Here is a 25,878-nt window from a genome sequence, read left to right as displayed (position 1 = left end):
CCCCCCCGCCCCTGAGCTGACGAAAAGTATACATTGTTGTTTGGCTCATGTCTTCTGGGAGACTCTAATAAATGGTGCTAGCATTGCTGAAACACTCATACGCAAACTACTTAATAAAAGTGTGGTTAGCAGATTTTTTTAATGTTGATGGTCCGTTGTCGGTGCTAAAATATGGAAAAGCCTCGCTTGTATTGACTGAAAGCCAGCTGGATCTGTAAAAGTGCCAAGCTAGCACTCCGTCCCTGTAATGCGATCAAATGAGTGTACAGTGAACTGCAAATAGTGAATTTCCACAAATCATTTATTATTATTTTTTTATTTGGATATCTACAATAATAGCAAGATCACGAGTGATTATTTTTGCTATATTTTGAGATCATTACTGACTCCTTCATTGTGTATATTTTACAAAATGCAATTTAGAACACTTCAAATGTTTATTTCATGAAAATGAGACTCATTCGGTGAACGACGTAGACGTTTTTTACCCATTGAAGAACACACAATTTGCTGCATCGGCAAATAACTAGCTTGGCGTTTTTATGTTACGTTCTTCTTCTCAATTAAACATGCAACAATGAATTAAATGTCATTCGGACATTTAGGCATACTTTTGACATGAAAATAAATATTAAAATTCGACAATAAGCAATAGTGGAGTTTTATCATAAATATTGCACTCTAAAAACAGTTGGTTCAAAAGTAACCCAATTATGGATCAAAAATGGACCGATCCACTTTATGGGTCAATTTGACCCAACTTTCTGGGTTGTTTTATACAAAATAACCCCATTTTTTTACTCAAGTAAAGGACCCATGGGTTGTTTTACGCTGAAAGACCCATTTCTTGACTCAAAGTTGGGTCAAATTGACCCAAGTAGAAGATCTGTCAATTTTTTACCCATTGTTGGGTTATTTTTGACCCAACTTTTTTTTTTTTTTAAGAGTGTGGAGTACAAAAAAATATACACTTGTCCTATTTCATGTTTCAGTGGTATAAAAATAAAGGCCATGATATTGAATTTAAATTGTTTTTTCTATCATTGTCTTTGTTTGCCCGTTCAGGTCTCAAGTACTGGGTGTTTAAAGACAACGTCATGGAGGAGGGTTTCCCGCGTCCAATCAGCGACTTCGGCCTGCCTTTGGAGAGCGTGGACGCGGCTTTTGTGTGGCTCCACAACGAGAAGACGTACTTCTTCAAGGACAACCGCTACTGGCGCTATGACGACCACCTGAGACGCATGGACCTGGGCTACCCGAAGGACAGCACGCTGTGGAAGGGCCTGCCCCCGCACCTGGATGACGCCATGAGGTGGTCTGATGGTGGGTAGGCGAATGTGGATTTAGGAATAGGAAAATACCCCTCAAAGAAATATCCTTGCTGCCCTGTGAAAAACACTTATGTTCATTTTGTCGTTTTTTACATTTTCACGTTTATGGGGTGTAGCCTTAAACTCTTTAATTTTCATTGCATTTGAATATTTTTTGATAAAAGCCAACATTTTGATCCATGTATATCTAATATACATATATAATGTTCCTCTGGAACCCATGGAATTAAATGTGGCGTTCCCCAAGGTTCAACTTTAGGCCCATTACTTTTTAATCTTTACATGCACCCCCTTGGGGAAGTTTGTGGGTATGATCATGGGGATGTTGGGGGAGGGGTAGGTTGTCTTTATATTGAACTGCGGAGGTTTTAATTGTTCAGCACCTTGAGTTGCATTTTAATGTATGAAAGGTGCCGTATAAATAAAGTTTGATTTGATAATATTGTTTCTGTTTTGAGTGCCGCTCATGATTGCCACAAATACCAAATTGTGTTAATCAGCCAACGAACAAAAAGTGTGCTCACCTATTCCTTACTTCAATGTATGTATTTATTTATTTATTTTTAAGGATTCATGCCATAGAAACAAATGAGTATTCTAAATGTTTTTTCTCTCCCAAGTACAACATAAGTGTTATAGAAATGCCGTCCTCCAGCGTATATTTAGTCGTCTGCCCATGTTGCATACAAATCCAAGCCGCGTGCGTAACATAAGGCGCGCCGTGGGTTCGAGTAATGAGAGGGAAAACGTAAACAGTTTGAACGCCGGATCAGTGATTCATGAAATTAAGCCCTTGATGATATGTGTTGTGTTTTTTTTTTGCGAGCGCTTAATGAGAGCGCAGATGATTCAGCAGATCTGACATGCAAATTTATGTTTTATTTTCATACTGTTGTGCAAGGGGGGGAAAAAAAACAAGTTTAAGTCGATTTAAATTCCCTCTCCGTCCACTTGTGGATGTTAACTTTTGAGTGGCAAGCGCCCCCTAGAGGCCACAATAGTCCAGCAAGATAAAGGAAGAAAATGGATATAAATATATATTATTGTTATTATTATTATATCTTTATTTTGTATGTGTGTGTACCCTCCTTTACGTCGACTCCGTTCTTCCCCGCCGCAGGTTCGTCTTACTTCTTCAAGGGCAAAGAGTACTGGCGCGTGCCCAACAGCGACATGGAGGTGGAGGCGGACTACCCCCGCCTCATCGCCAAGGACTGGCTGCTGTGCACCGACATGCAGTCGGACTCTCCGGGCACCGGGGCCAAGAGCACCGAGAGCCGGGTCAACGTGCACCCTCACCCGGACCACGCCGAGAACGGCTACGAAGTGTGCTCGTGCACCTCGGACAGCGCTTCGCCTTTAGGGGTCCGCCCCTCCCCGTCCTTTTTGTGGCTGCTGCCGCCCTTGTGGACGCTCTCGCTGGCCTTCGGGCCTCTACCGCTATGATGCCAAAAACACACACAAAAAAAACTATTTTATTAGATGATATAATACTTTTTGTTGTTATTTATTGCACAATCCTTAGAGCGGGTTCTTGTTTTTTGGGGGCATTTGAATGAAGCGCTACAATCACTTTTTTTGCACCCCAAACCCAAAATATTCATCGTTTGTATCCAGGATGGAAGAAATCTTGGGTGTGCCAACATTGAGCTTCGACAAATGAGTTTTGACGTCCTTTTCAGGAACGTTGTCATTTGAATTGATCGTGTGAAATACTGTAATGAGTAAGCAGCTGTTGAGTTTGATGGGATGTCAAGAGCTAAGAACAACACCGGTAAGTGTTACATTTCGTCGTCGCGTACATATATGTCAACATTTGGTGAGTCGTTTCTGTCCATATGAAAAGAGCACATTGTTTTGGAGGGAAAAAGCTCATCCGATTTGTAGAAGCCCTTAAGATTGAACACAATCCGATCGCTTTCACATTTGGAAATATTTCATCCCAGAAGAACCGATGGAAATATCAATCATCTGTTCCAGAGCCAAGATGCAGCCAATCACAGATTTATGTCACAATTATTATTTTTGTATTATTCAAATAGTAATAAGCACTTTTAATCATAGAGCTTTACTTTAAAGGGGGAGTTTGCCATTTAAAAAAAAGCACTTCTTGTCATATTTTCTAAAACAGTTGTTATGACATGATTAACATTATCTGGGGGGGGGGTCCAACTTGTGCCTTTAATTTGTTATACAAGGAACCACCCCGCCTAAGGAAAAACAACCAATCAGATGCAGAAATGTGACTTTTTTATTTTATTGCAAAACCCCTTTTAACGTTAACAGGTGACAACGCATATGGCGTCGCTAGAGTCTTATGCTCCTTCTGCTGTAAATTGTCAACACGTCAAAACTTTTTCTTTTTTATTATCTTTTTTTTTTTTTGCAATGAAGCCGAAGAAAAAGCAAAACGGGCGAATCCTCCGATGCGTCATGAACTTGATGTCCTCTGCGTTAAAATTCCATCGTATGAGATTTTGAAATACTTCTGTCCCAACATTTTATGTGACAGCGATGCTATGCTAATTAGCATTTAGTAAAAGTAGTGATGGGAAAATGAAGCTTCATGAAGCACTTTACTCCACTAGATGGTGCTCTTGGCTTAAAGGTAAAGGCTAGTGTGATGGAAGTTGATTAAATTTCAACTGCATCTTTAAGCCAAGAGTGCCATCTAGAGAAGTCAAAAAATATCACAAGTGCTTCATGAAGCTTCATTTTCCCCATCACTAATTAACACCAACCATTAAAAAAAAAACCCACAAACTATTCGGTCCAAAAATTTTTTGGCCCAAAAACAATACAGTGATACATTCTGAGAGAATGAAGCTTCGTGAAGCTTTATGAAGCACTTGCAATATTGTTTTACTCCTCTAGATGGTGACCTTGGTTTAAAGGTAAAGGCTAGTGTGATGGATGCATCTTTAACCTGTGAGTGCCAAAAAGAGGAGTCAAAAAAATAATCACAAGCGCTTCATGAAGCTTCATTTGTCCATCACTAGCGTCAGGCACTTTGTAATCGCTTTTTACTTTGATGACGGCTCTGATGAAAGGTACTGGATAAACAGGAGCAAAGTATTGTGGGACATAGCGAGCTGTTTTATGAATGACAAACAGATGCTTTACTGCAGGGTTGTTTCTGATTTTTTTTTTTTTTTTTTTTTCTGTGTTGTACGATTGCTCAAACTCAATCCGCAGATGTCCAAACGTGTGCCAGGAGAACATCTGCCTTCTGCTTTTGCATCCGGGCCGCCAACTTTCAAATGGCGGCGGAGGGAAAAGCGCCGTCACTGCCGGCGCTTTCTTGCTTAAACTCCCTCAACTGCTCCCCTGTTAGTTTGTTTTCCAGGCGTTGATCATTTCCACATCTGCTTCAGCTGTTTTTTTGTTATTCCCCATTGTCGAGGTGACAGCGCTGCGCTTGTAAAGTTCTATTTCTCTATTAGACTGATGCTTAAAGGGTTGTTTGTGCACTCGAAGCAAAAAACTAAAAATAAAAAATCAAGTGTATATTTTAAGTTGCATTTTGTAATGTAAAATATTTTTATAGAAAAAAATAAATGTACATGAGCGACTTTGGACTACTGAGACTCATTCTTCTTCCCAAAGGCACATTTGAAACCATGCGGCATCTTGGGGGGGGGGGGGGGGGCTGTGCTGTGCTGTATCTTCATCTTGCATGCAGAACACATCTTGTCAATCAACACACAACACTTGCTGGCAGACGATCATACGCAAGCGTCCATCAGAGTGTTTCTTAAGAGAAGCAAATCAGACGCCGTCAATGTCACGATGATCTGAAAGAGTTCAGTGGCTCGTTTTTTGTTTTGTTTTTTGCTAACAAAGTGAAAGGGAGTCTTGTGCTTTTGCAGACGCGGTCATACAAACATGTCTGTAGCTTTCACTATATGGCAAAAATTGCTGAGACAAATATCGCTGTTATGACCCCACATTTACAAATACATAGGGATGTTTGAAGAAGAAAAAAAAAGATTTCGAAAAAGAAAAACATGAGGAAGGTGGAGGAGAAAAAAACAAACAGCCCCAGACTAAACTCCAGAAGCAATGACAGTGATGGGCTCGTAAGAGTGAAAAATGAGACCGAGATAAACTCGGAAAACAAACATTTGAGGAAAAGACAAGTGAAGGAAATTAAATGTCGTCTTCCGCGGAGGCAGCTGACTGATGAGGAAGCAATGAATAACCTGAAAGTTTACTCTTCGTCACTTTGACCTCAATTCGGGAGGAAATTAGTATGATCTTAAAAATGTTTATAAAGGGAGCCTCAATCTAAGGCTTGTTGATAAAATAGCATGTACTGCAAATCATCTGCGAGTCTCTATCTCAGGATGCAAGACAAATATACATGTCTCAGTTGTGCCTTGAGATACTGAAATCATTATTCTCCACTAAAATCAATGTAAAAATGCCTGCTGTGCCCGTGTTGGCCACTAGGAGGCAGCACTAAACAGTTATGCACACACAAACAAAATTATGAATAGACTCCTTTTTGCACTACTTCTCAATAATTTGCTGTTATATTGCTATTTTTTCCATAGATGATAAATAATATATTGTTGTTATATTATCTATCCACGTGTCATTCCACCATTTATGTTGAAAAATCTGTTGCTCGAATTAAAAACCAAAAAAACGGCGTCTATCAATGCTAACCAATACAATGTCAATGGGATTTCCCACTGTGTTTTAGCATTAAGCTAGCCGGTCGTTCTTAAAGCAAAACCGTGTTTTTAATAGATTTTTGTTTTACATTCGGTTTGATATTAATCTTCAATAGGGAGTGGTTGTATAGCATTGCGTCTGTGCGTGAATGTGTCGATCCACATCGGGAATCTACGTAGACACTCACACATAATGTTCATATTTCCCAGAAGCTCTGAAAAACGATCTTTTAAGTATTATGCATTATGCACATATTATTAATGAGTTAATGGCAACTTGACTAATGTGTACTGAACGTATGTAAATAAGGTTTTAAAAAAATATATCTTAAAGAGAAATGACACCAAAAATCCTTCACACCCAAGCATTTCATCATCATCATTAGTAATGAGTTGCTTTGGACTGAGCAGAAGCGATTAATCAGCTTGATAATAAATGGAGAGTGAACAAGAAGCCAAAAGTTTGAAAATGAACGTTGGCCACGTTGGACGTGTCAAATGTTTGTTTAAAAAAAGCAAACCGTTTTTTTCATAGCCATCTATTAAAAGTGTTGCAAAGGAGATTCAGATCCACATGCAGTGTTTGTATTCATCCTTTCAGAACTGTGTGTGAGCTTCCCACGTCAAATGTAAAGCCAGCCTTTGTCTGCTTTCTCCTGCAATTGTACAATAGTGAGTCGCATGCAGTGTTCCCTTTATTCATTCGGACGAAAAAGGGGGTTTAATATTCTTTTCATTTTTGCACCACAAAGAAACATGAATACTGAACATAAAATTGTGCACTTGGAGCAGAGAACGTCACAATGTGCCGAATGTGTGTGTGTGTGTGTGGGATGATGTGTCCTTTGTTGCCCTCTAGTGGACATAAAGCCAATTATTTTTCTTTTTTTTTGCACAACGTGCCTAAATAAAGATGACATATATGATCAGTTACAGTCAGAGGGGTAGTTTGCCATTAGGCAAGGCAGGCAATTGCTTGGGGCCAACAGATTTGACACAAACCGCATATCCTTCACATTAGCAGTGCAGCAATGACAATGTCTCGAATTCCCTGAGTGGTGGTGGTGGTGGGAGGGGGGTTCTTAACAAATAAAATAAAAACATAAAGACAACCATGTGTAAGGCCGATTATTTTTTTGTAAATGATTATGAATAGTAATAAAGCTTTTAATAAAAAATCAAATACAAATACAAAAAACGACCAAATACAAATACAAAAAACGACCATGTATAGTAAGTTAGTTGTAGTGATGTAAATGTCACCATTTGTAATATTTTACAAGTATCATCATCAGCATTATTACATTTCAACTACTAAATGCATTGCCAGAATTTCATTAAGGTAAAAAAAAAGGGAACTTTTTTCATCTTTTATTTTTTTAATTTATTTTTATTATTATTATTTATGTGTTGTTGTTTTTTTGTGTTATTTTAAGTTTTGGGTATTTTGGATTCAGTTTAGAAATAAAAGTTTTTTTTTTTTTTTTTACAGAGGACAGGGAGAAGGGAGAAAAAAACATCCACAGAGGCAATCCAAGCTATTACATACAGTTTACGGTAAATAAACACAAATAGTGTTGTAAATGTCACCATTTGTAAGATTTTACAAATATGTCGTCAGCGTTAATACACTTCAACTACTCAGGCCAGAATTTCATTATGGTAAAAAACAAAAACAAAAAAAAAACTTTTTTCAACTTTTATTTTTGCATTTATTTATTTTTATTATTTATGTTTGTTTGTTGTTATTTTAAGTTTGGGTATTCTGGATTCAGTTTGAAAACAAAACAGTTTATTTATTTATTTTTTTAAATAATTTTTTTAAGAATCCACAGAGGCAATCCAAGCTATTACACACAGTTTGCTGTAAATAAACACAAATTCTTCCCAGAAGAGTCAAATACACCCCAATTCTGCTTATGGAATGATAATTAGTTGTCGCAAAAGCTCCTGTCGGTGTTCAGTCATAAACGACCCAATACTTTTGCCCAGCTAGTGTTTTTTTTATTTTTTACTCACCTCACATTATTATTGGCCAATCAAAATGCACTGACTTCAGCAAGTGTGACGATGGAGCGTTGCGAAATGTTCCTGGGGCAGAAGCTCGAGTATCACAGCGGTATGTGATCATTAGCTTTTACGCGAGCTGCGCGTCAGGTCGCCTCGGGCGCCGACATTCTGGATTCCGCCTTCCAAGTGTCAAGCCCGGTTCAAGCAGAGACGCCGTGTTTCGACATGTCTGCAGTCACGGTGGGAAGTCCTTCTTCTCGAAGACGCATACAAATATGGAATGTTTTTCAATGATAATGAAGCATGTTTGAAACCAGCGTCCAAATATTGAAACGAGGCCTCCTCCTTCTTGTCCTTAACACTTGACCTGCTCTTTCATGCGAACGAGCTCAGTCCAGGATCACCCTTTCACCTCCAGGACGTTCTTAGGGTATCACGAGTGGGGGGGTTGGGGGGTGCTGGGCTGCAGGACCAAATGGTCTCGTGGGATTCGCGGCATTGTGAGGGCCGCTCCAATCATCTCTTTAATCTCAAAACTGCTTCTCAATACGCAAGTCAAGCAGTCAGGAAGGGACCCATTTGTCTGCGCCAGAGCCCTCCCACCCCCGCACCCTGACCCCCCCCCCCTTTGATTGTATCGCCTATCTACCAAACTTTGAAATTCTGCCCTTCACCTTGGCGTCTAGTAGTGAGACGTGCTCGTCAGAATAATAGCGAGTTAAACTCAAAATCCTGAACAGATATAAAATTTGTGATTAATTGTGAGTTAACTATTGACGTCATGCGATTAATTACGACGCCTGACGCGATAAAAAAAAAAAAAGACGATTATTAAAAATTCGGGGGCGTCGGGTAATCGTAATTGATCGCATGACTTCACTAGTTAGCTCACGATTAGTCACAAATGTTATATCTGTTCTAAATGTACAATAAAAAAAATCTAGGTTTGCTTACTTTTGTTAACAAAGGTGGAAAAAAAATGTTAAACTAATAGAAATAGTTCAAATGAATTTGGACGTCTATATCCGTCAATGGCAGCGAATGAGTTAAAACGCAGGCTAAATGCTAAAAACATAGCATTTTTTCCCCCCCATAATGCCACGGGATATCGACTTTTCACATGCACAATAGTGGCATTACCCAATGGCATTATGGGAAATTTGCTATGCTCTTAGCATTTAGCTTACATTTTACCAATACGTTTGAACAACTTTACCAACAGGTTTCATTTTTGAAAGACGCTAGAAATGTGAACTATCAACATAATGCGCTATGTAAATCGGATGTATTATTATTTATTTATTATTATAATCTACAGGTAGCCAACTTGTTACCATAGACGAATGATTCTCAAAATGTGGTACAACGTTTCCCTCTAGTGGCATGCAGAAGAATCACTGCTCAAGTACAATTCAATTGTATTTAAGTTGAATATATTAGCATTTAGTACTTAGGAGCTAAGGTACGCATTTTGTGTATTTTCATGTGTGATCAACTTAAATCATTTTTTATTTTATTTTTAGGTGGCACTTTGGTGTAAAAAGTTGGAAAACTGCTGACAACTCTTTTTTTTTTACCTCTTTTACACTTTTACTACTTTAAACACATTAAAAGTGAGACATCTTTGCCTTCTGTCTTTCATTATTAAAAGGTTATTTCTGATTCAATTTAATGCAACATGTATTTGTAATCTTTCAATTTAACTCCGCCCCTCACCGTTATTATCATTCACTGATTGAGAACGCACACAAATATCATGTACACCTACACGGTGTTGGATGGAAACAAATCCGGTAATAAAAAACTGGCTCAGCCACTCCTTTGAGTCCCTCCCCTCTTTGTGATGGCCAATCAAGTTCAAGGGTCAACAGAGATCAGGGTCAGATCGTCTTGAGAAGCACTTTCCCTCCAAACGTTGCCTGTTGGGAAGCGCAGGAGGAAGCATGCAACACATATATGGTAAGATTGAGCGTGTATGGCAATCGATCAATCGGGAAATTCTGATCAATAAGAGAGGAGGTCTGATGCTTTGACATGACAAAACACACTGCAAAATGAGGTTAGCATACAGTGTCGCTTTTGTTGCTTTCACTCGCATCTCCATATAGTATGAATAGCTTAGTATTAATCTTATGTATTTTGTATACATTTGTAGATGAAGTTAAACATTTCTCTTTTTTTTATTGTGTTATTATTTAGAATGTAACATGATTTTACATTTTCGTTTAAATAATTGCATTTATTGCTTTTAAATGTCCATATTGTGGGCTAATAAAAGTTATGTTATGTTAATATTACACGAGTTGCATTGTTGCCCATTTTAAAAACATACCCGGTTTCATTCCTTGGCGTTCACCACAGCGCGATACTAGAGCCCCTGTTTTACTGTCTTATTTGTTTTTATTGTTATCGTTTTGTTAACTTGTTCTATATTCGTTTTTTTTTTTTATTCCTAAATAGCCATTCGTTTCAGCTGCGATTATTTTCGCTGCGATAAATAAAATGGGAGATGAATTGAGTATGAATGAGATGAGAGAAATAAGAAATAAATATAATTACTGACTTGTGACTCATTCGATTCAGACTCCAAATCGAATCCGAGACTGCCTCCCACCGCTGACTCCTTCCTGCAGGGAAGCATCAGGTTGACTTTGGAGAATGCTCACCTCTGGAAGGCCTTTCACAGCATCGGAACAGAAATGATTATCACAAAACATGGCAGGTAAATGAACCCCCCCCCCCCTGTCTTATTTTGTTGCCAAAGCTCACACAAGTGACTCGAAGTGTTCCTTTTCAGGAGGATGTTTCCCCATTGCAGCGTGAGTGTGACGGGCCTGCAGCCGTTTGCCACATATGTCGTCTTGATGGACATGATTCCCGTCGACAGCTTCAAATACAAGGTATAACCAATTTGTCCTGATTCTTTGCAAGGACACCCAAAACGAAAAAAAAACAACGAGGCAAAGCCTTGCAGTCTGCATTCAGACATCAGGCTGCATTTCAAAGCCTTTCATTGCTTCCTGTTTGTGCACTCCCAGCTGGAGGCCCAATTAATTAGCATCCCATTCAGTATACATCCAATGGCTCGTCAAAATGGCTCGCATCGGCCATTTGGTCGCTCGGAGGATGATCAGTCAAAAACTGCGCTGCTGGATAGCAAAAAAGAAAAAAAAAGAAAAAAAAAGGGGACTGGGGTTCCACAGGTTTACCTTATTAATATGAAAAAGTAGGCTTCTTGGCGGTACCACCCGTCGCGAGTACGCGTACAAGACCACGGCATCAAAAACACCAACGGCCAAACGAAACGCATACCAAAAACAAGGAGGCGCCACCTTGTGGCGCGGTACCATACTGCGGAATGTTACAGTTTGTTTGAAAAACGAATTGTGAATGTGGCGACTGTTTGATGTTACGATCATGAATGATAGACGTTGGTCTCACACAAGGCTTTATTAATCACTCCGCATACATTGATACCCCTTCCTTATACAGTAGTCTTCTTTACTTCACGCATGCGCACCTCCTTTGAAACTCATACGGTGGCTTGTAAGTGACACACAGTCGAGAGCGACTTTGATATGCTGCTAAATGTTAACTTTTAAAAAAAATGTAGGCTTTAAATAATTCCTCACCAAATGGCCTTAAAAAAAAAAAGGCATTCACTTCAGGCCTGACCAAATGAAGCACCTCGAATAAGAAGATGCCAACGCCATTTTTTAAATATTTGGCCTAAGCACAAAAACAGCAACAAGTCGAGTCAATTTTCTGTGCAGTGGAAGAATGATAAATGGGAGGTGGCGGGGAAGGCAGAACCTCAGCCTCCATGCAGGTCCTACATGCACCCGGACTCCCCCGCGGCAGGAAGTCACTGGATGAAGCAGTCGCTGTCCTTTCTCAAGATGAAGTTGACCAACAACACCTTGGACCAGCACGGACACGTGAGATATCACCTGGCCTCGTTTTATGTCCGCTTTGCACACAAAACGACTTTGTGTGTGTGTGTGTGTGTCCTTCTTTCAGATTATCCTGCACTCCATGCATCGCTACTACCCGAGGTTTCACGTCATCCAGGCTGACAGTCCCTACACGGCCCGCTGGGGCCCCTTCCAGTCCTTCTCCTTCCCAGAGATGAGCTTCACTGCAATTACTGCTTACCAGAACTCAAAGGTAACTGGAATATGGGGGTCATTTTACTTTCAAAAATCACTTCTTTGAAACCCTATCCTTATTTAAAACCCTAATTTGAAACCCTATGCTTACGTTTTATCCTTACAATGTTTTAAATTCAGACATTTATGACTGTCAAAAATACAATAATAAACAGACATATCAAACATAGTGTTTGCAAAAATCAGAAAAAAACATTTCCCCACTATTAATGAACGCAGGTGTCTCTCCTTTCTCAATTGGGGCGATCTTGCAAGGTCGCTGGGAAAGCCATCATCTGGGTGATACTGCCCTCTAACGGACTATCGGTGTAATGCATGTGTCAGATGATATACGTCAGGGTTGTAATGGGGAAAAAAATATTTAAAAAATAAGATAGCTCAAAATGTCTTGTATTTCATATATGTTTGGCTTTATAGGGTTAAAACCCTGCATTGAAAGACTATCCTTACTTTAAAACCTTACTTTGAAACCCTAACTTTACATTGGAAACCCTATTTTAAAACCCTTAACCCTCATTTGAAATCCTACTTGGAAACCTGAGGTCATACATTCTGACAGTATTTACTGTAACTTTACAATAAGAAAGTTTTGCAAAAAATGGTGCAAATGCTTTAACATTATTTTCTTGGTTTTATGTTCAACGTTTGTATGCATTAAAAAAAAAGTTAAAAAACATCAGCATTTTTTTCTGATCTTAAAACAGCTTTCAAAAGTGCCCTAATACGAATAACAATAATTTTGAGAGGCAACACGTTAGGAAAATCTTAAAAACAAGCACACACACACACACACACACACACACACATATTTACATATCCCACAAGATGTGGGTTCACTATAGTAAATAAGAATTGGCACTGTAATGATATTTTTCTTTTCTTCAAGATCACCAAGTTGAAGATCGACCACAACCCTTTTGCCAAAGGATTCCGAGATGGAGGCACTCATACACAAGGGAAAAGGTACCGGTCGCTTTTCCATATGGGGAGTGCATGGCGGAGTCGTCATAAGACGTCAGGGAATATTCAGACGCACAGAACAATAGTTATTTTTTTTAACTTGTTTCTCATTATTATAAAAAAAAAAAAAACAGATATACAAAATATAATTGAGAAATTAAATACAAATATAAATGGAACTAAAAAAAAACAAGTATATACATAAATAAATACATTTGTATTTATTTTTTTTATTCTATTTTTTTATATCCATTTTTATTTTCACTTTCACTTGTCGTCATTTATTTATTTTGAATTTTGCCAGTTTTGGTCTATACAGCCAGGACGAAATGGTATTCAAATGAGGGGGCGGTCCTAAGCATGTCTTGGGTTGGACTCCGTTATTGCAAACTGCCTTTCATTGGTCGGGTGAGCGGGTCAGCGAACATGGACGTCTCGCCGGCTCTTTGCACAAATCCACTACTTCCTGAACTCAGCACCACTCCATTTCCTGTCTTTCATGATTGGACAAAATGATTAATCCAGGTGTGCCTGACCTCAGTAACTACGACGACAATGGCCCGACACACCTGGATTAATCAGTTCCTCCAATCATGAAAGACAGGAAATTAAGGAGTGGTATTGAGTTCAGGAAGTAGTGGATTTGTGCAAAGAGACAATTGGAGAGCAATGGACGACTATATCTTGTCCATTGTCACAACTCGGCAAAAAATCAAATAAAATCATTTAGTCATTTATTTATTTTGAATTTTGGCAGCTTTGGCATTTAAATGAATTTCCACCTTGCACTGAAATTTCTAGGCAGTTACTGGAAAATGACTTTTCTTCCTGGGCTTAGTAAAGCTAAATTGGTGTATACGCTTGACACATGACCAAAAATTTGTCTTTCTTTTTTGTCAAAACTCTAAACTCCCGCTGAGATTTAAAATAATAAATCTATCCTTGCGGTTGGTAGGTGTCGTTCAAACAGAAAACCTTCAGAGGAAATATCCTCAGCAGAAAGTAAAAAGCCTTGCAAAAGTCCTTCAGGTAAGATCAAAAACAGCCCTGCGTCACCTTCTCGAATAAAGATTTATTTTTTTTAAGGCTGTAATCCACTCACAGGCCTTCAGAGGGCGCCTTCTTCCACTCAGTCGAAGGAGGCAGGGAAGAATCCAGGTGAGGGAGTCGAGTCCGTGAAGGGGGGTCCACCTCCCAGCTGGAGTCAGGACGCCTCAGAGAGTCTACAGCCTGAGCCGCTGGAGCTGCGCGAGTACGAGTACAGCTGTGAGGAGCAGATGGTGCCTGCGTCGGTGGCCTATCAGCCGTACAGGTCGGATTTCAGGTATGATGGAAAAAATGTTGTGGGACGAGCAATAGAATGACATCAAATACAAACAGGACCTGACAATGTATCAAAATATATATATATAAAAAAATGTATACAAATGTTGTCCATCCAGGGCTGCGGAATATTCCAGAGTTGTGTTCCCCACCAATGACGTGGATGCAGCCCACCTCATCACCACATCCGAACAGGGTGGCCAACAACATGGCTACCACCACCCGGCCTACCACCACCATAGCAACGTGGCCGACTGGAGCCAGTACCCGCTCTTCTCCTACTCCGGATGGTGAAGCCGTATGGAATGTTTTTATTATGAAGATATTTGCAATTTGTTGTTTTCCATTTTTGTTTGTTTGTTAAATCCTTTGTTTTTATTTGCATAGTAGAGTTGCTCAATTATTGAAATAAAAAAAATATAAAAATCACATTTCATTATTTTGGTAATAATTCAAATGATCATTTATATTTTTGGCTACAAAACAAGAAAATGTTTAAATGTAAAAAATATATATATATTAAAACAATATTAAAGGGATGCTTGACTCATTTAGACATTTTCAGCAGCAAGAAAATATTTTGTCTATGATTGTGATAACTATTTTTCATGTCCAATTAACACACAGCAAAATCGCTAGTTAGATTAACAGAGTGGTGTTAAATCTAACACTAGAAAAGTGTTTTTATGTGTCCACGCCAATAATTTGCTGTGTACCTTAAAACAAACACATTTGCCATTTGCTTGTCGACTTAAGATGACATCACGCGTGCTCAGGAAACAGTTAATGACCAATCATGGCTCCGTTTGCTAACGTCACATGACCAAACCCAGAAACAGGCGAGCCGTGATTGGTCGTTACCTGAGCTCTGAGCACCTGTGACGTCATTTTCAGTCGACAGCAAGTGATAAAAGGTTTTTATTTTTAAAGGTATTAATTGGACATGAAAATTACTGAAGTTATCAAATTAATTCTTGACAAAATATTAACAAGTATATTTTTCTTGCTTTGGTTGATCATAATAACATCACAATGGTGAGATTGATAGTGATAAGAAGTACCCATTTTGTTATGCCAAGCGCCGTTGCAACCCAAGCACGAAATGGAACAGTTGTGTTAACTGCCATTCTGCTGTAGCGACATGTTGCTAAATGTCACAAGAACACCGACGCACATCTTGATGAGCTGTCTTTCAAATCCGAGCAACTGACACATTCCAGCAGCGTCTGGAAGATGGAGAAGTGTCAGACAGAGCAAAGCGCGGAATAACAAACACAGGCACTGGCAGTTTCTCCCGAAGCAGAAGGCACAAGCGTCTGGGCTGTAAATATTTTACAACTCGCGTATCTGGGACATTTAGAAACCTTGGGCAGAGCAAAGTCAAGTGACATGTTACTCTATCAAGAGGCGTTACCTAATAGTGAAAGGTGAATTAGAAATTGTCATACCGTGGAGTCTCGACAATTGACAAGTCTGAGCTTGTCCTCCGAAAGCTGAATTTGTCAGCTGCATGACGTCACTCATGGCGCGACTATTGACGTCACTCATAACGCGACGCGACAGCACGCACGGACTTGCATATGAATGGATTGTCAAGCCTGCTCGTCGGTAAGCACATTGACCGACAATCCATTCACGTGTAAATCAGTCATAAATTGTTTTGTTGTTTTTTTTTTTTATTAACAAAATGAAGCTTAAGGCTTACAGAAAAAATTGAAACATACCACTGAGCGGTACAAAAACACAACTGTAAAAACCAACAACATACCCACATCATAGTACAATGGGGTCAAATAAAAAAGGTCACCATGTATTATAAAGCCTTTATAGACTTACAGAATTGTAGTGAATTCCCTCAGAAAAACAAAAGGTCGGCTTAGTCTCTCCAAATTTGCCATAATAATCAAGTTTTTCAATGTAAATTGTTTTACCTTATTGGAGTGACGTCATGCAGCTGACAAATTCGGCCTTCGAAGGACCCAGCCTTGTGATTTTGGACACAGGCTCAGTTTACGACACAAGTCAAAACGGCGGTCAACTCGGTGAATGGAAGCTCTCCGGCTCATTGAAAGCATTGGACTTTTACAAGAAATAAAATAAATATTTTTTTCAAAATGTGATGAAATGTCTTGACGAATAAAGTTTGTATGCTAGTCACAGGCAAAAGCAATACAACATACGTCGTTTGCATTATAATCTAATAATACTTCAATTCCAAGCTCCACCCCCTCACCCCACCCATTTATTTACAATATTTCTGTACTTTACTAGGCATTTTTTAGGTTACAAAGAACGTGGGAAAATATTTTTGTCCTGCAATGAGTGTTTTTAGGCCATGAAAAAAAAAAAAGTACTTTGATGACAAGCCCAGGCAATCAGCTAGCTAACATACAACACTTTCAACCACTCAGTTTTAGCTACACTGTAGCTGTTTATATTTAGCAATTTTCTATAAAGCCTATTTCTACTGGGCAAGAGGAAGAGTAAACTGGACTTGTCAAACAAGCATTCAAACTCACACATTCACAACTCAGGACAATTCAAGAGCCTTAAATGAACCTAACACGGATGTTTTTGGAACGAAAACGTGCCAGCCAGCTAACCGTGTTCTGATAATAAAGCATCCGATTCGATGGCATACGCGGCTAATGAGAGGGATGGGAAAGGGGCGCGGTGCTAATGGACTGTATAAAAGGCTCTCTGATCGACTGCTCCCGCTTTCATTTACTCGCACGCAAAGTGCCCCCGAGGAGAGGTCAGACTTGCTCGGATCTAAGTGGGTCACGTGACTGCAGCGGTAACCAATCACTGAACGGCACGACATGGATTTGAAGGCACCATTAGAGCATCCTCTTGCCTTTCTTTGCGGTTAAATCTCAAAAAGGCGCAGGTATCAGTCGGCAAAAATGCAATCAACAATATTATTGAACATTTAGTTTCACCCAAATATTATGGAATCCGTTTTTAACCAGCAAAACATTGCAGCGCAAAAGCAATTTGCATCCTACCATCAAACATTAGTTAAGAGATGTTTAGAGGTGTTGAAGAAAACAGCAAACATGCGACCGTGACGCTGCCCTTGAAAAGTTTTCCCCCCCATCTGCTGTCTGGGTCAGCTGACTTTCTTTTATTAGCACATCATTAAAATTCATTAATTGCTTCCTTTTTCTCTTGGGCACGGCCACCCAAAAAAGGAAAAAGAGGAAAAAGTGGAACTGTCATCGTTAAGTGCTTGAACAGCCCATGTTGCGCTCAGAAGAACAAACACACAGAAAGCTTCAAGTAGTAGATGTAAATTTTATTTACTTGTTCTGTACATAAAGGGTCAATACCAGCACAGGTGTTAACCATGAGAAATATTAACACGTGTCAATGGTATAAGAAAATAAAAAGGCACAATTCTTAATCCTTAAGTAAAAGACAGGCTTTCCTAAGAGTTCGGGGGAAACACAGTAATACTGTTAATGCCATTAAAAACAACTCAGAAGCACGAGAAGTTCACCTCAGGGACAATCGGGGTTGTATTGCTTAATTAGTAGATTGGATCAAGTGTGAAGACCAGGAGGCTGTCGGAGTAAAAAATGTCAATGAAGAAATGAACGACAAAGCAGCATGTGGCCACAAGCGTCTCTCATTGGCCGAGAGGCCGATTTCCCTTTTTTTGTTCAATGGCCATCACTCAAGTCTAAAGCAACTCATCGGACAAAATAAAACAAGAGCAATTTGAACAAAAATAGTCTTTTGACAACGAGGCAGGTCATTATTATTTGTTTTTTACAGCAGATGTCAGGTGTGTGTGCGTGCGTGTGGGGGCTCCTAGAGTTAAAATAGAATCAACATTTTCACAATTGACATGAAGCGGCTTGCATAAAGATGAACCGCTGCGCGGGCCCAAGAATAAAAGATGGTTAAAATCCGAAATGAGTAACATAAAAAAAAATTGTTCTCTCTCAGAAAGAAGGCATTTATGGGCTCTCATTGGCTTACAGACTTGGGGGTTGTTTCTCACCTGCACTTCCACATCATGTCACACATTTATTTATTTTTTATTTACTTGAAACGAGTAAAGTTTTTCACTCAGATATTCTACGTAAATTTTACAGGGAGATTTTGAGTACTAGTTTTTTTTTTTTAAATAAATAAAAGTTACTCAAGTGTTGAGAAACGAACTCATGACCTTCAGCTTGGGGGGGGGGGGGGGCAGCCACTCTACCACCCACCACTGTACTGCATTTCTGGTGTGTCCAAAATGAGACAAAAAACGGATGTTGGTACAGAACAAGGATTCCGCCTGACACCATCAATATACAAACACACAGCAGGAGCGGCATGGCTCAGGTGGTAGAGTGGGGGTATGTCTTCCAATCTGAAGGTTGTGGATTTGTTCAACCCTTTAAAAAAAAAAAAACGTTTTAAAATGTACTCAAAACGCTCTTTGTAAAAATCTACTTGGAATTTCTGAGTGAAAAAACTTTACTAGATATTACTTTCTTATCTTTTTACAGTGTATAGTGGAAGGGTGGGGAACCTTTTTAGTTTTCTCGTCCTCTGAAGGCCATTTCATATTCATGAAAAAAAAATTCATACGACAATCCGATGTCTCTTATTGTAGATTATGAGCAAAATTTGATCAAATTTCCATGGTGGGCTGTTCAGTTCGGCCTGTTCGCCACCATTGCTTGCCGTCGATAGCTTGCGGCTCATCGGGACGCAGAACGTGCGTTCGGAGACATGCGGAGACACCCCCCCCCCACCCCCCGCCTACATACTTCCTGTCCAAATTAGACAAAGTGTCGCCCAGTTGGGCACAAGTCACACAAATTGACACGGAGATTGGGATTACACATCAATTTAGGCGGTCGTGTGTGTGTGTGCTTAAGGTCAAACGGATTCAAATGCGGAGGGAAAATATGACATTGCCTCATTGCGCCCATCCCCACACTGTACAAATAATCACAACATACACACACACACTCAAAACATGTCATGTGCTAAATATACATTAGAGATGTGGAAATGAAATGGAACCTGGTGTACGAGCACTGCCAATCGGGGGGGAATCCGGTTTTAGTTTGGATGGATGTAAACAGGCAAAGCCTTGCAGCAGTCGGCAACAGCAGTGGCAAGAGGAGAGAAACAGCGAGGGGGGGGTTGGTGAATACGGAGGATCTTTTCAAGCCCCAAGCAGGAAAAGCACACGATGGGGGGGTGGTGGGGGACTCACATACAGCTCGGTCCAGGCAAGGAGGTCAACTCTTAGGTCAGTCAGTCACTCTCGTCCGGGTTCTGGGGGTCGAGGATTTTCACGTGGGTGAATGGGAAGAGACCCCGCCGTCCGTTCACCTCCCCCTCCCACTGGCCGTTGATGTTCATCCGCATCACCTTGACTAAGTCGCCCACCTGAGGAGGGAAGCAAGTGGAGCGTTAAGTCACATGAACAAATGGATGATACATAAAGATGGATAAAAAAAAAAAAGCCGCTTGCTTTCTACGACTTCAGCCAACGTTAAAAGTCGAATGCACCGAGATTCCATACGACCCCCCCCCCCAAAAAAAATCCTTCATGATCTAGTACTATTGTCAATAATAAAACATTTGAAAAAGGAACAGTGTGAGTTCAAAGCAATAAAAACACTAGATTTTGACAGACGTTTTTTTTTTTTTTTTTTTGACATGCAGAGTAGACGGCGGGCTCCTGTTTGGATGGGTTCGTGACACGAACGCAACCCCATTCTGGTCGCACCATATGGTCTTGATCAGGATTAGAGTGAAGGAAAAGCACGCCATTTGTTCTTTTGGCTTCAACGAGTCTCTCCAAGGACATCAGACAATGTAACAATGAGCCATTGATGGCACAAGGAAATGGTAAGAATGCTAACATATAAAATTACATTGACACAAAAAAATAAAAATGCTAAAAAAGGTTTTATCCAAATTTTGATAACTTCGCCATTACGCTTTTTATTTTTATTTGGGACAGTGATTGGATGAAAAATGGTCATGTTTTACTTGGCTGACATTCAAGCATAACTATATGAATAAAAAAAAAAGCGTGCACTTGTTACATGGCGAAGAAGAAGCAGAGGAACAATATACTGTACGTCTCATCAAGTGGCGGCGAGCGCTTGGCACAATTACAACAATTACTACAATTCCCAAACAACTCTTCAACTTTCATTGATCCATACTAATCATATACTGTGGTAATACCAAAATTAATATATTTAAACTCAACCCAAAGGATTCTGCATGACATAAAGTGACAAAAAGACAAATAAAAAGAATTAATTTTATTTGGTTTAGAAAATGATTTTGCAATTTTAGTTTTTGTTAACAAGAATAACCTTATTAGGTAGCGATTATTAGCGATGGACAAATGAAGCTTCATGAAGCACGTTTGCTTTTTTTTTTTTACTCCTCTAAATGGCACTCTTGGTTTAAAGATGCAGTGGAAATGTAATACATTTTCATTGCACTAGCCTTTATATTTAAACCAAGAGCACCATCTAGAGGAGTAAAAAAATATATATAGCACACGTGCTTCATGAAGCTTTATATTCCCATCACTACTGATTATTGCTAAACTTAAAGTAGTGCAGTAAAAATTCAGATGTTTGTGATGAACAGTTGCAATTAATAACTGTGATTACAATAGTGGTGGCAAATACAATACTTTCTTGCAAGAAATGTTTACTCTTGGCTCTCGTTCCCGTTTAGACGGCAACAAAAGGGTTATCACATCTTTTAACGCACGCTTAAGTAGATAGCCAAGCGGCACTAAATGACGACGCCCGGGGCCATGTTTATCTTTGTAATTGGTAAGCGAAGTTGCAACCGTGGCTCTGAAACGCCACACAAAAGGAATCCACAAACTCCCAAAAAGTGCTCTGTCAGCCAAATTCCACATAGTCGCTATCGCCTTCTTATTTGCAGAGACGGTTAATTGACCTTGCAATTGCATCATTACACTCAAATGAAATTCGCCATCTCTGTTCTTGGGGCGTACGTCTTTCCTCACAATCTAAGTACCAAGTTGTCACATTTGCTACAAGACATTTCCTCCACTTATATACAGTGTTGTGTACAACAGGACTACGATTGAAATGGATGCCAGTAAATGTGGTAGGCACACTTTCGGTGCCAGCGGCTAAAGTGAAGCGGCCGCTATGCATTCGATATGTGAACATTAGGCATCAAGTAACACGTTTCAACACGCAAGCAGCAGCGGGAGCCGCTCTGGAAGTTACGAATGCTTTCCTGTGACATGCAACAGTAATCATGACTAGGAATGAAACCATTTATGACTTCTGACTCATCACTGTCATATTTAGTGGGCTGTTACAGGCAAGAACATTTATTTGGGTCGCTGTAGGTTTTTTTTTTTTTGTAAAAGTTTTTTCCCCCCCTTATCAACTCATTCACTTCCAGCCATTTTCACTGAAGCAACCCCCTTTGCTCCCAGCTGCTTTACTGGATTTTTCAAGGTCCACAGAATATTAATAATATAACATGGAACATGCAGAAAGAAAGATTAAAGTCTCTTCTTTCATCAGAAAAAAAAGTACATTTCTATGTTTTCGATTTGCAGTAATTAGCATTAGAATATAGCCAAGTTTCATCATTATCCACAAATCCGAAAACGAAACTTTTTGCAACATGGCCCTGGTTGAGCTCTTATACTCTACTGCCACCCGCTGGCCGTTTTTGTAATACTACCATTGCGTCAACAGTTCAGAGGCTGCATCAAAGCCACCTAAAATTATTAAAATAGAACGTATTTATACGTTTTTGGGAGCAAACTATTTAAACACATTTCCCTTTTCTTTTACCTATAGTGTCCTGTGATGGTTGTCAGTTGTGATATTGTGGTCCATATTCCAACTTCTATTTTACCTCTGATATACCGATGAAGCTACTGTTGTCAATAATCACAGCACAAAGTTGTAATATACAGAAATGGCGTCTCCCGTTACCTCTAAAGCAAGCGCCGTCTTGTCATAGGCGCAGGGCACTCGCTTCTGGATAGCTTTGGCCATGACAGGTCCGTTCTGCACGGACGGCAGCGGGGTGTTGACAGCGCCGGGAGTGCCCGGAGGCAGCGGCGACGGAGTCTGCGGCTGGGCGTAGGCGTGGACGAGGGCGTGCGAGGGCTCGGGGATGCCGTAGCTGTTGGAGATGCGGGATCCGAGGGTCGGCTGGCCCGGGTGGGGCGAGGGTCGTACCAGTTTCTCCACGTAGGGAACCGGGATCATGCCCACGCGGCCGTCTTTGCTTTTGGCGCTCCACCACTGCTCCTCCGGCTTCTCGAGGATGATGAGAATCTCGCCTTTCTTGAAGGGAAGGTCCTCTGCGTCGCTGCCGGTGAAGTCATACAGAGTCCGAACATACTCCAGGTTGTCTTCTTGGCCGCCCAAGGGCTGGATCGGACCGCTCACTGTGCTTGGGTACCTTAGAGATTATGAGAAACCACAGGGATATAATTCCAAGAGTTAATAGCATATGTGGTACATGATGTTAACAGTGGCCTATGGTATAGATATTGGTATTGACCTCTTCTGACCAATCGTGATTAACACTTCTTGATGATGTCATCATGTCTGCCTCGCTGTGTATGCGTGTCTACGTCAAACAGTCACCCCTCCCCCTCCATGCTTTTCCGGCTGCTTGGGAACTACCGTGGGAATGCTAGGCTAGGCGCTAAGCTAACTTGTTCCGCATCATACGAGCTGTGGCATATACAAAAGCAAGAAGAGTGAATAGAAGCCATGCTAAGTGATAAGCTAACATAAAATGTAAAGTAGCGCATACCAGAAAAAGGCATTTCGGTGATTCAACACACTTTACAGAAGTCTGACTGGAACTGAATTCCAGAGGATCAACTGAACAGTAAATATCGAGGTAAATTGAGAAGTGTTTCGAGAGGAAAATCACAGCAAGTACACTATAGTGACGTATATCAGTGGTGTCCAAACTATGGCCATTTGCGGCCTGTTTTCTGTCTTTAAAGCGGCTTACACTAAAAATGACATTTGCTGCTATTACATTTGTTTTATACAGCTTTTCTAAATATGCAAATGCGGATGATTAATATTTACAAATATTTTTTACTGCTGTGTCAAGGCCCAAATGTTGAAAATATCAAAAAAAAGATTCCTTATTTTCGGATGAGTTCCAGGGTCTAGACCACACAAAATCTGAAACTATTTTCCTTATACAAATAGATTTTTTATTTTATTTTTAAACACTATAATATTGTAAACAATATGCAACTGCTTGCGTGATTAATTTTCAACTTGGCCCTTGAATCCGTTGATTTTTGTGTATGTAGCCCTTTGAGGAGAAAGTTTGGACACCCCTGACATAAACTGCCCCCCAGCCCCCCAAGACAACATCTGGATTTCTCCACATAATTGGTTGAAAATATGTCTTGAGAAAATGTGATACAATTTGTGGTCCATGGTGCTTTGGACCCTCAAAATTGAACACAAGTTGGAAGACAACAAAGAGGGGTGACATATTGTTTCAACTGTTGAGACTTGGCACAGTCGTGATAAGCCAAAGAGGAAATTAAAAATGGCACGGAAACAGGAACCTTAAGCCAAAAGCAGTACTATAAGGTAATTTTAGTACATTACAGGGAGCTTGATGATGTAGTAATAAAGTCAATTAACATCACAAGCCACATGCTCATGTTAATGCTTTGATGCTGAGATTCTGCAAGTCGCTCAAGTCTCGTTAAGCATCCTAGTGTTGCACATGACGACAAAATGACATGTTTTTGCGACATATCGATCATTAACATTTTGGGCTTTTTCTTAATATTACCTTAGCGGTAGGCAGGTTTTTCCTAATGTAAACAATTGAAAAAGACACTGTTTTCTTATGTTCAAGTTACAAAGGATCACTGTCTATGCACAGTATCAAATGTTGGACCACAAGAATGTTTCCTAAAGACATCAGAACTGCACCTCTCGTGAAGAAACGATCCAGGTGGTGCAAATAAATTCTTATTATTCGTTATTCATGGAGCACACGTGTAGTTGTGGTGCAGCCATGCGCACCATTTCCAGATCGGTCTTGATCCTACATGACATAACAGTCTGCAGTCTGCCTGAAAGTAGGTTACTTCTGACAAAAATAGCCAACCCAGATCACGTCGATCTGCCGGCAATCTTATATGGCAGTGTGTTACTTTGCGACTCGCCTACCTGGGTGCCGGTTCTATCAGCGTCGTCGTGTCCAGGTAGTGGATTTTGTAGAACTCCAAGAGGGCGGCCAGGTGCTCAAACTCCTGGTCTCCGATCTTAAACCTCTTGCTGGGCAAAGAGTTGATGATATAGTGAGACACTTTGGAGTTCTCGGAAACCGACAGCACGTAGTCCCCGGGGCAGGTGGACGAGTCTCGGACCAGGAACATGCCATGCCTTTGTCCTTGTAGCCTATTCTGCGCCTCTTGGCGAGACACGGGTCCAAAATACCAGGCCGAACGATCAGATGAGTCAAAGCGAGCAGTGGACATCTCTGTTTAAAAATAAGTTAAAGTCAGTCAACAGGTGAGAAGGCCACAACCTGGGATCTGTATAGAGACAACTAATCACTGCAAATTGGAGGTTGCAGGGCGGGTCGTTCACCCCTCCACCTTGGAGGTTGTCGCGCTTCAGAGACCCCCCCTCACCTCCCCCAGGAGACTACCTGCGTGCTCACAAACAGGCTGGTCCGATCCAACTTTGGACCATGCTGCGGTTCCTTTGGGCAAGCAGGCTCAGTGGAAGCGGTCGAGATAGAAACAACAAATAAACATGGAGAGCGCCAAAGCAACAAATGATCAATGAAGCTTCCCCTTTTGCTTCCTCCTTCCGAGAAGACACCCAAGATTCTCGTGTCTGGTAATTTATCTCCTCCGGTCAGTGTCGGTTCTGAGAAGAAGAGGAGGGTGGGTGGAGAAGTAGCCTCAGTTGTTGGTCTGGTAATCCCTCATGTCGCTCCGAACGCCGCCGGTGGAGAAAATTATTTCGCAGAAGCTCCTCGGTTTCACGCTTAAGGCACACGCGTCGCGGAAAGGCCTACTCCCAGCCCCCGTCTCGAGTCGGAGCGGACTTTGGAGGCGGCGGAGGAGAAAAATGGCGGCCCGCCACACGTCTTCTTCACGCGAGCGATTATTTCACAACAGCGGCTGGGCTCGTGCGCGTGCATGTCAAGCACGTGACACCGGAGCGGTGGCGCGCGCGTCGCTAATATGCCTCCGAGTCGGATTTCCGCAGTACTTTGCTCTTTTTCCCCGCTTGTCGCCTCTCTAAAAGGGCCGCCCGAGGAGTGCGAGTACGAGACTAAAAAATGGCGACGGGAGGGCAGGTCCCGCTCTCAAAAGTGCTGCACGTCACTGACGCCCGGAGGGGGAGGTGGTAG

General features: G+C 40.7%; 3 protein-coding genes across 7 annotated transcripts in view; 2 read left to right on the top strand and 1 right to left on the bottom strand.

The window, feature by feature from the left end:
* The window catches only part of LOC147161796 (matrix metalloproteinase-17-like), a 73,706-nt gene extending 68,804 nt beyond the window's left edge, over nt 1-4,902 (top strand). For all 3 annotated transcript variants that reach the window (XM_086096136.1, XM_086096134.1, XM_086096135.1), the window contains 2 exons: nt 1,066-1,323; nt 2,452-4,902. In XM_086096136.1, coding sequence (XP_085952262.1) covers nt 1,066-1,323; nt 2,452-2,777 — 584 coding nt within the window. In that variant the 3' untranslated portion in view covers nt 2,778-4,902. The remainder of the gene's footprint in view (nt 1-1,065; nt 1,324-2,451) is intronic.
* Nucleotides 376-25,878, bottom strand: crkl (CRK like proto-oncogene, adaptor protein). 3 transcript variants are annotated; one of them, XR_015097209.1, is made up of 6 exons: nt 24,681-25,874; nt 22,446-22,920; nt 19,697-19,872; nt 14,252-14,413; nt 10,584-10,697; nt 376-2,771 (listed from the first exon to the last, which is right to left on the bottom strand). XR_015097209.1 is itself a non-coding variant. In XM_086096138.1 (4 exons), exons 2-4 carry the CDS (start codon nt 24,989-24,991, stop codon nt 19,738-19,740), a joined length of 921 nt encoding a protein of 306 aa, XP_085952264.1. In that variant the 5' UTR covers nt 24,992-24,993; nt 25,165-25,878; the 3' UTR covers nt 17,750-19,737. The 3 variants fall into 3 exon arrangements, 1 of the variants encoding a protein (XP_085952264.1); XR_015097208.1 differs by lacking the exon at nt 376-2,771 and adding an exon at nt 9,586-9,939; XM_086096138.1 differs by lacking the exons at nt 376-2,771; nt 10,584-10,697; nt 14,252-14,413 and having other exon boundaries at nt 17,750-19,872; nt 24,681-24,993; nt 25,165-25,878.
* LOC147161795 (T-box-containing protein TBX6L-like) lies at nt 8,081-14,865 on the top strand. Its single transcript, XM_086097280.1, has 9 exons — nt 8,081-8,129; nt 10,604-10,742; nt 10,818-10,920; nt 11,794-11,958; nt 12,041-12,187; nt 13,076-13,152; nt 14,105-14,178; nt 14,254-14,473; nt 14,592-14,865. Exons 1-9 carry the CDS (start codon nt 8,081-8,083, stop codon nt 14,764-14,766), a joined length of 1,149 nt encoding a protein of 382 aa, XP_085953406.1. The 3' UTR covers nt 14,767-14,865.

This window comes from Leptonotus elevatus, chromosome 15 (genome assembly GCF_054856555.1).
Source record: "Leptonotus elevatus isolate MCC_2025b chromosome 15, RoL_Lele_1.0, whole genome shotgun sequence".
Classification (NCBI taxonomy): Eukaryota; Metazoa; Chordata; class Actinopteri; order Syngnathiformes; family Syngnathidae; genus Leptonotus; species Leptonotus elevatus.
The sequence above is the reverse complement of the archived record's forward strand: the minus strand, read 5'-3'. Positions and strand labels throughout refer to the sequence as shown.

What these genes read in the sequence shown, in the direction of transcription:
- LOC147161795 (XM_086097280.1), top strand. Translation starts at nt 8,081, where the DNA reads ATGGAGCGTTGCGAAATGTTCCTGGGGCAGAAGCTCGAGTATCACAGC. An exon ending in ATTATCACAAAACATGGCAG is followed by an intron (nt 10,743 to 10,817) that starts GTAAATGAACCC and finishes GTTCCTTTTCAG; the next exon opens with GAGGATGTTTCCCCATTGCA. An exon ending in ACTCATACACAAGGGAAAAG is followed by an intron (nt 13,153 to 14,104) that starts GTACCGGTCGCT and finishes TGCGGTTGGTAG; the next exon opens with GTGTCGTTCAAACAGAAAAC.
- crkl (XM_086096138.1), bottom strand. Translation starts at nt 24,991, where the DNA reads ATGTCCACTGCTCGCTTTGACTCATCTGATCGTTCGGCCTGGTATTTT. An exon ending in CTGATAGAACCGGCACCCAG is followed by an intron (nt 22,921 to 24,680) that starts GTAGGCGAGTCG and finishes ATAATCTCTAAG; the next exon opens with GTACCCAAGCACAGTGAGCG. An exon ending in AGACGGCGCTTGCTTTAGAG is followed by an intron (nt 19,873 to 22,445) that starts GTAACGGGAGAC and finishes TTCCCTCCTCAG; the next exon opens with GTGGGCGACTTAGTCAAGGT.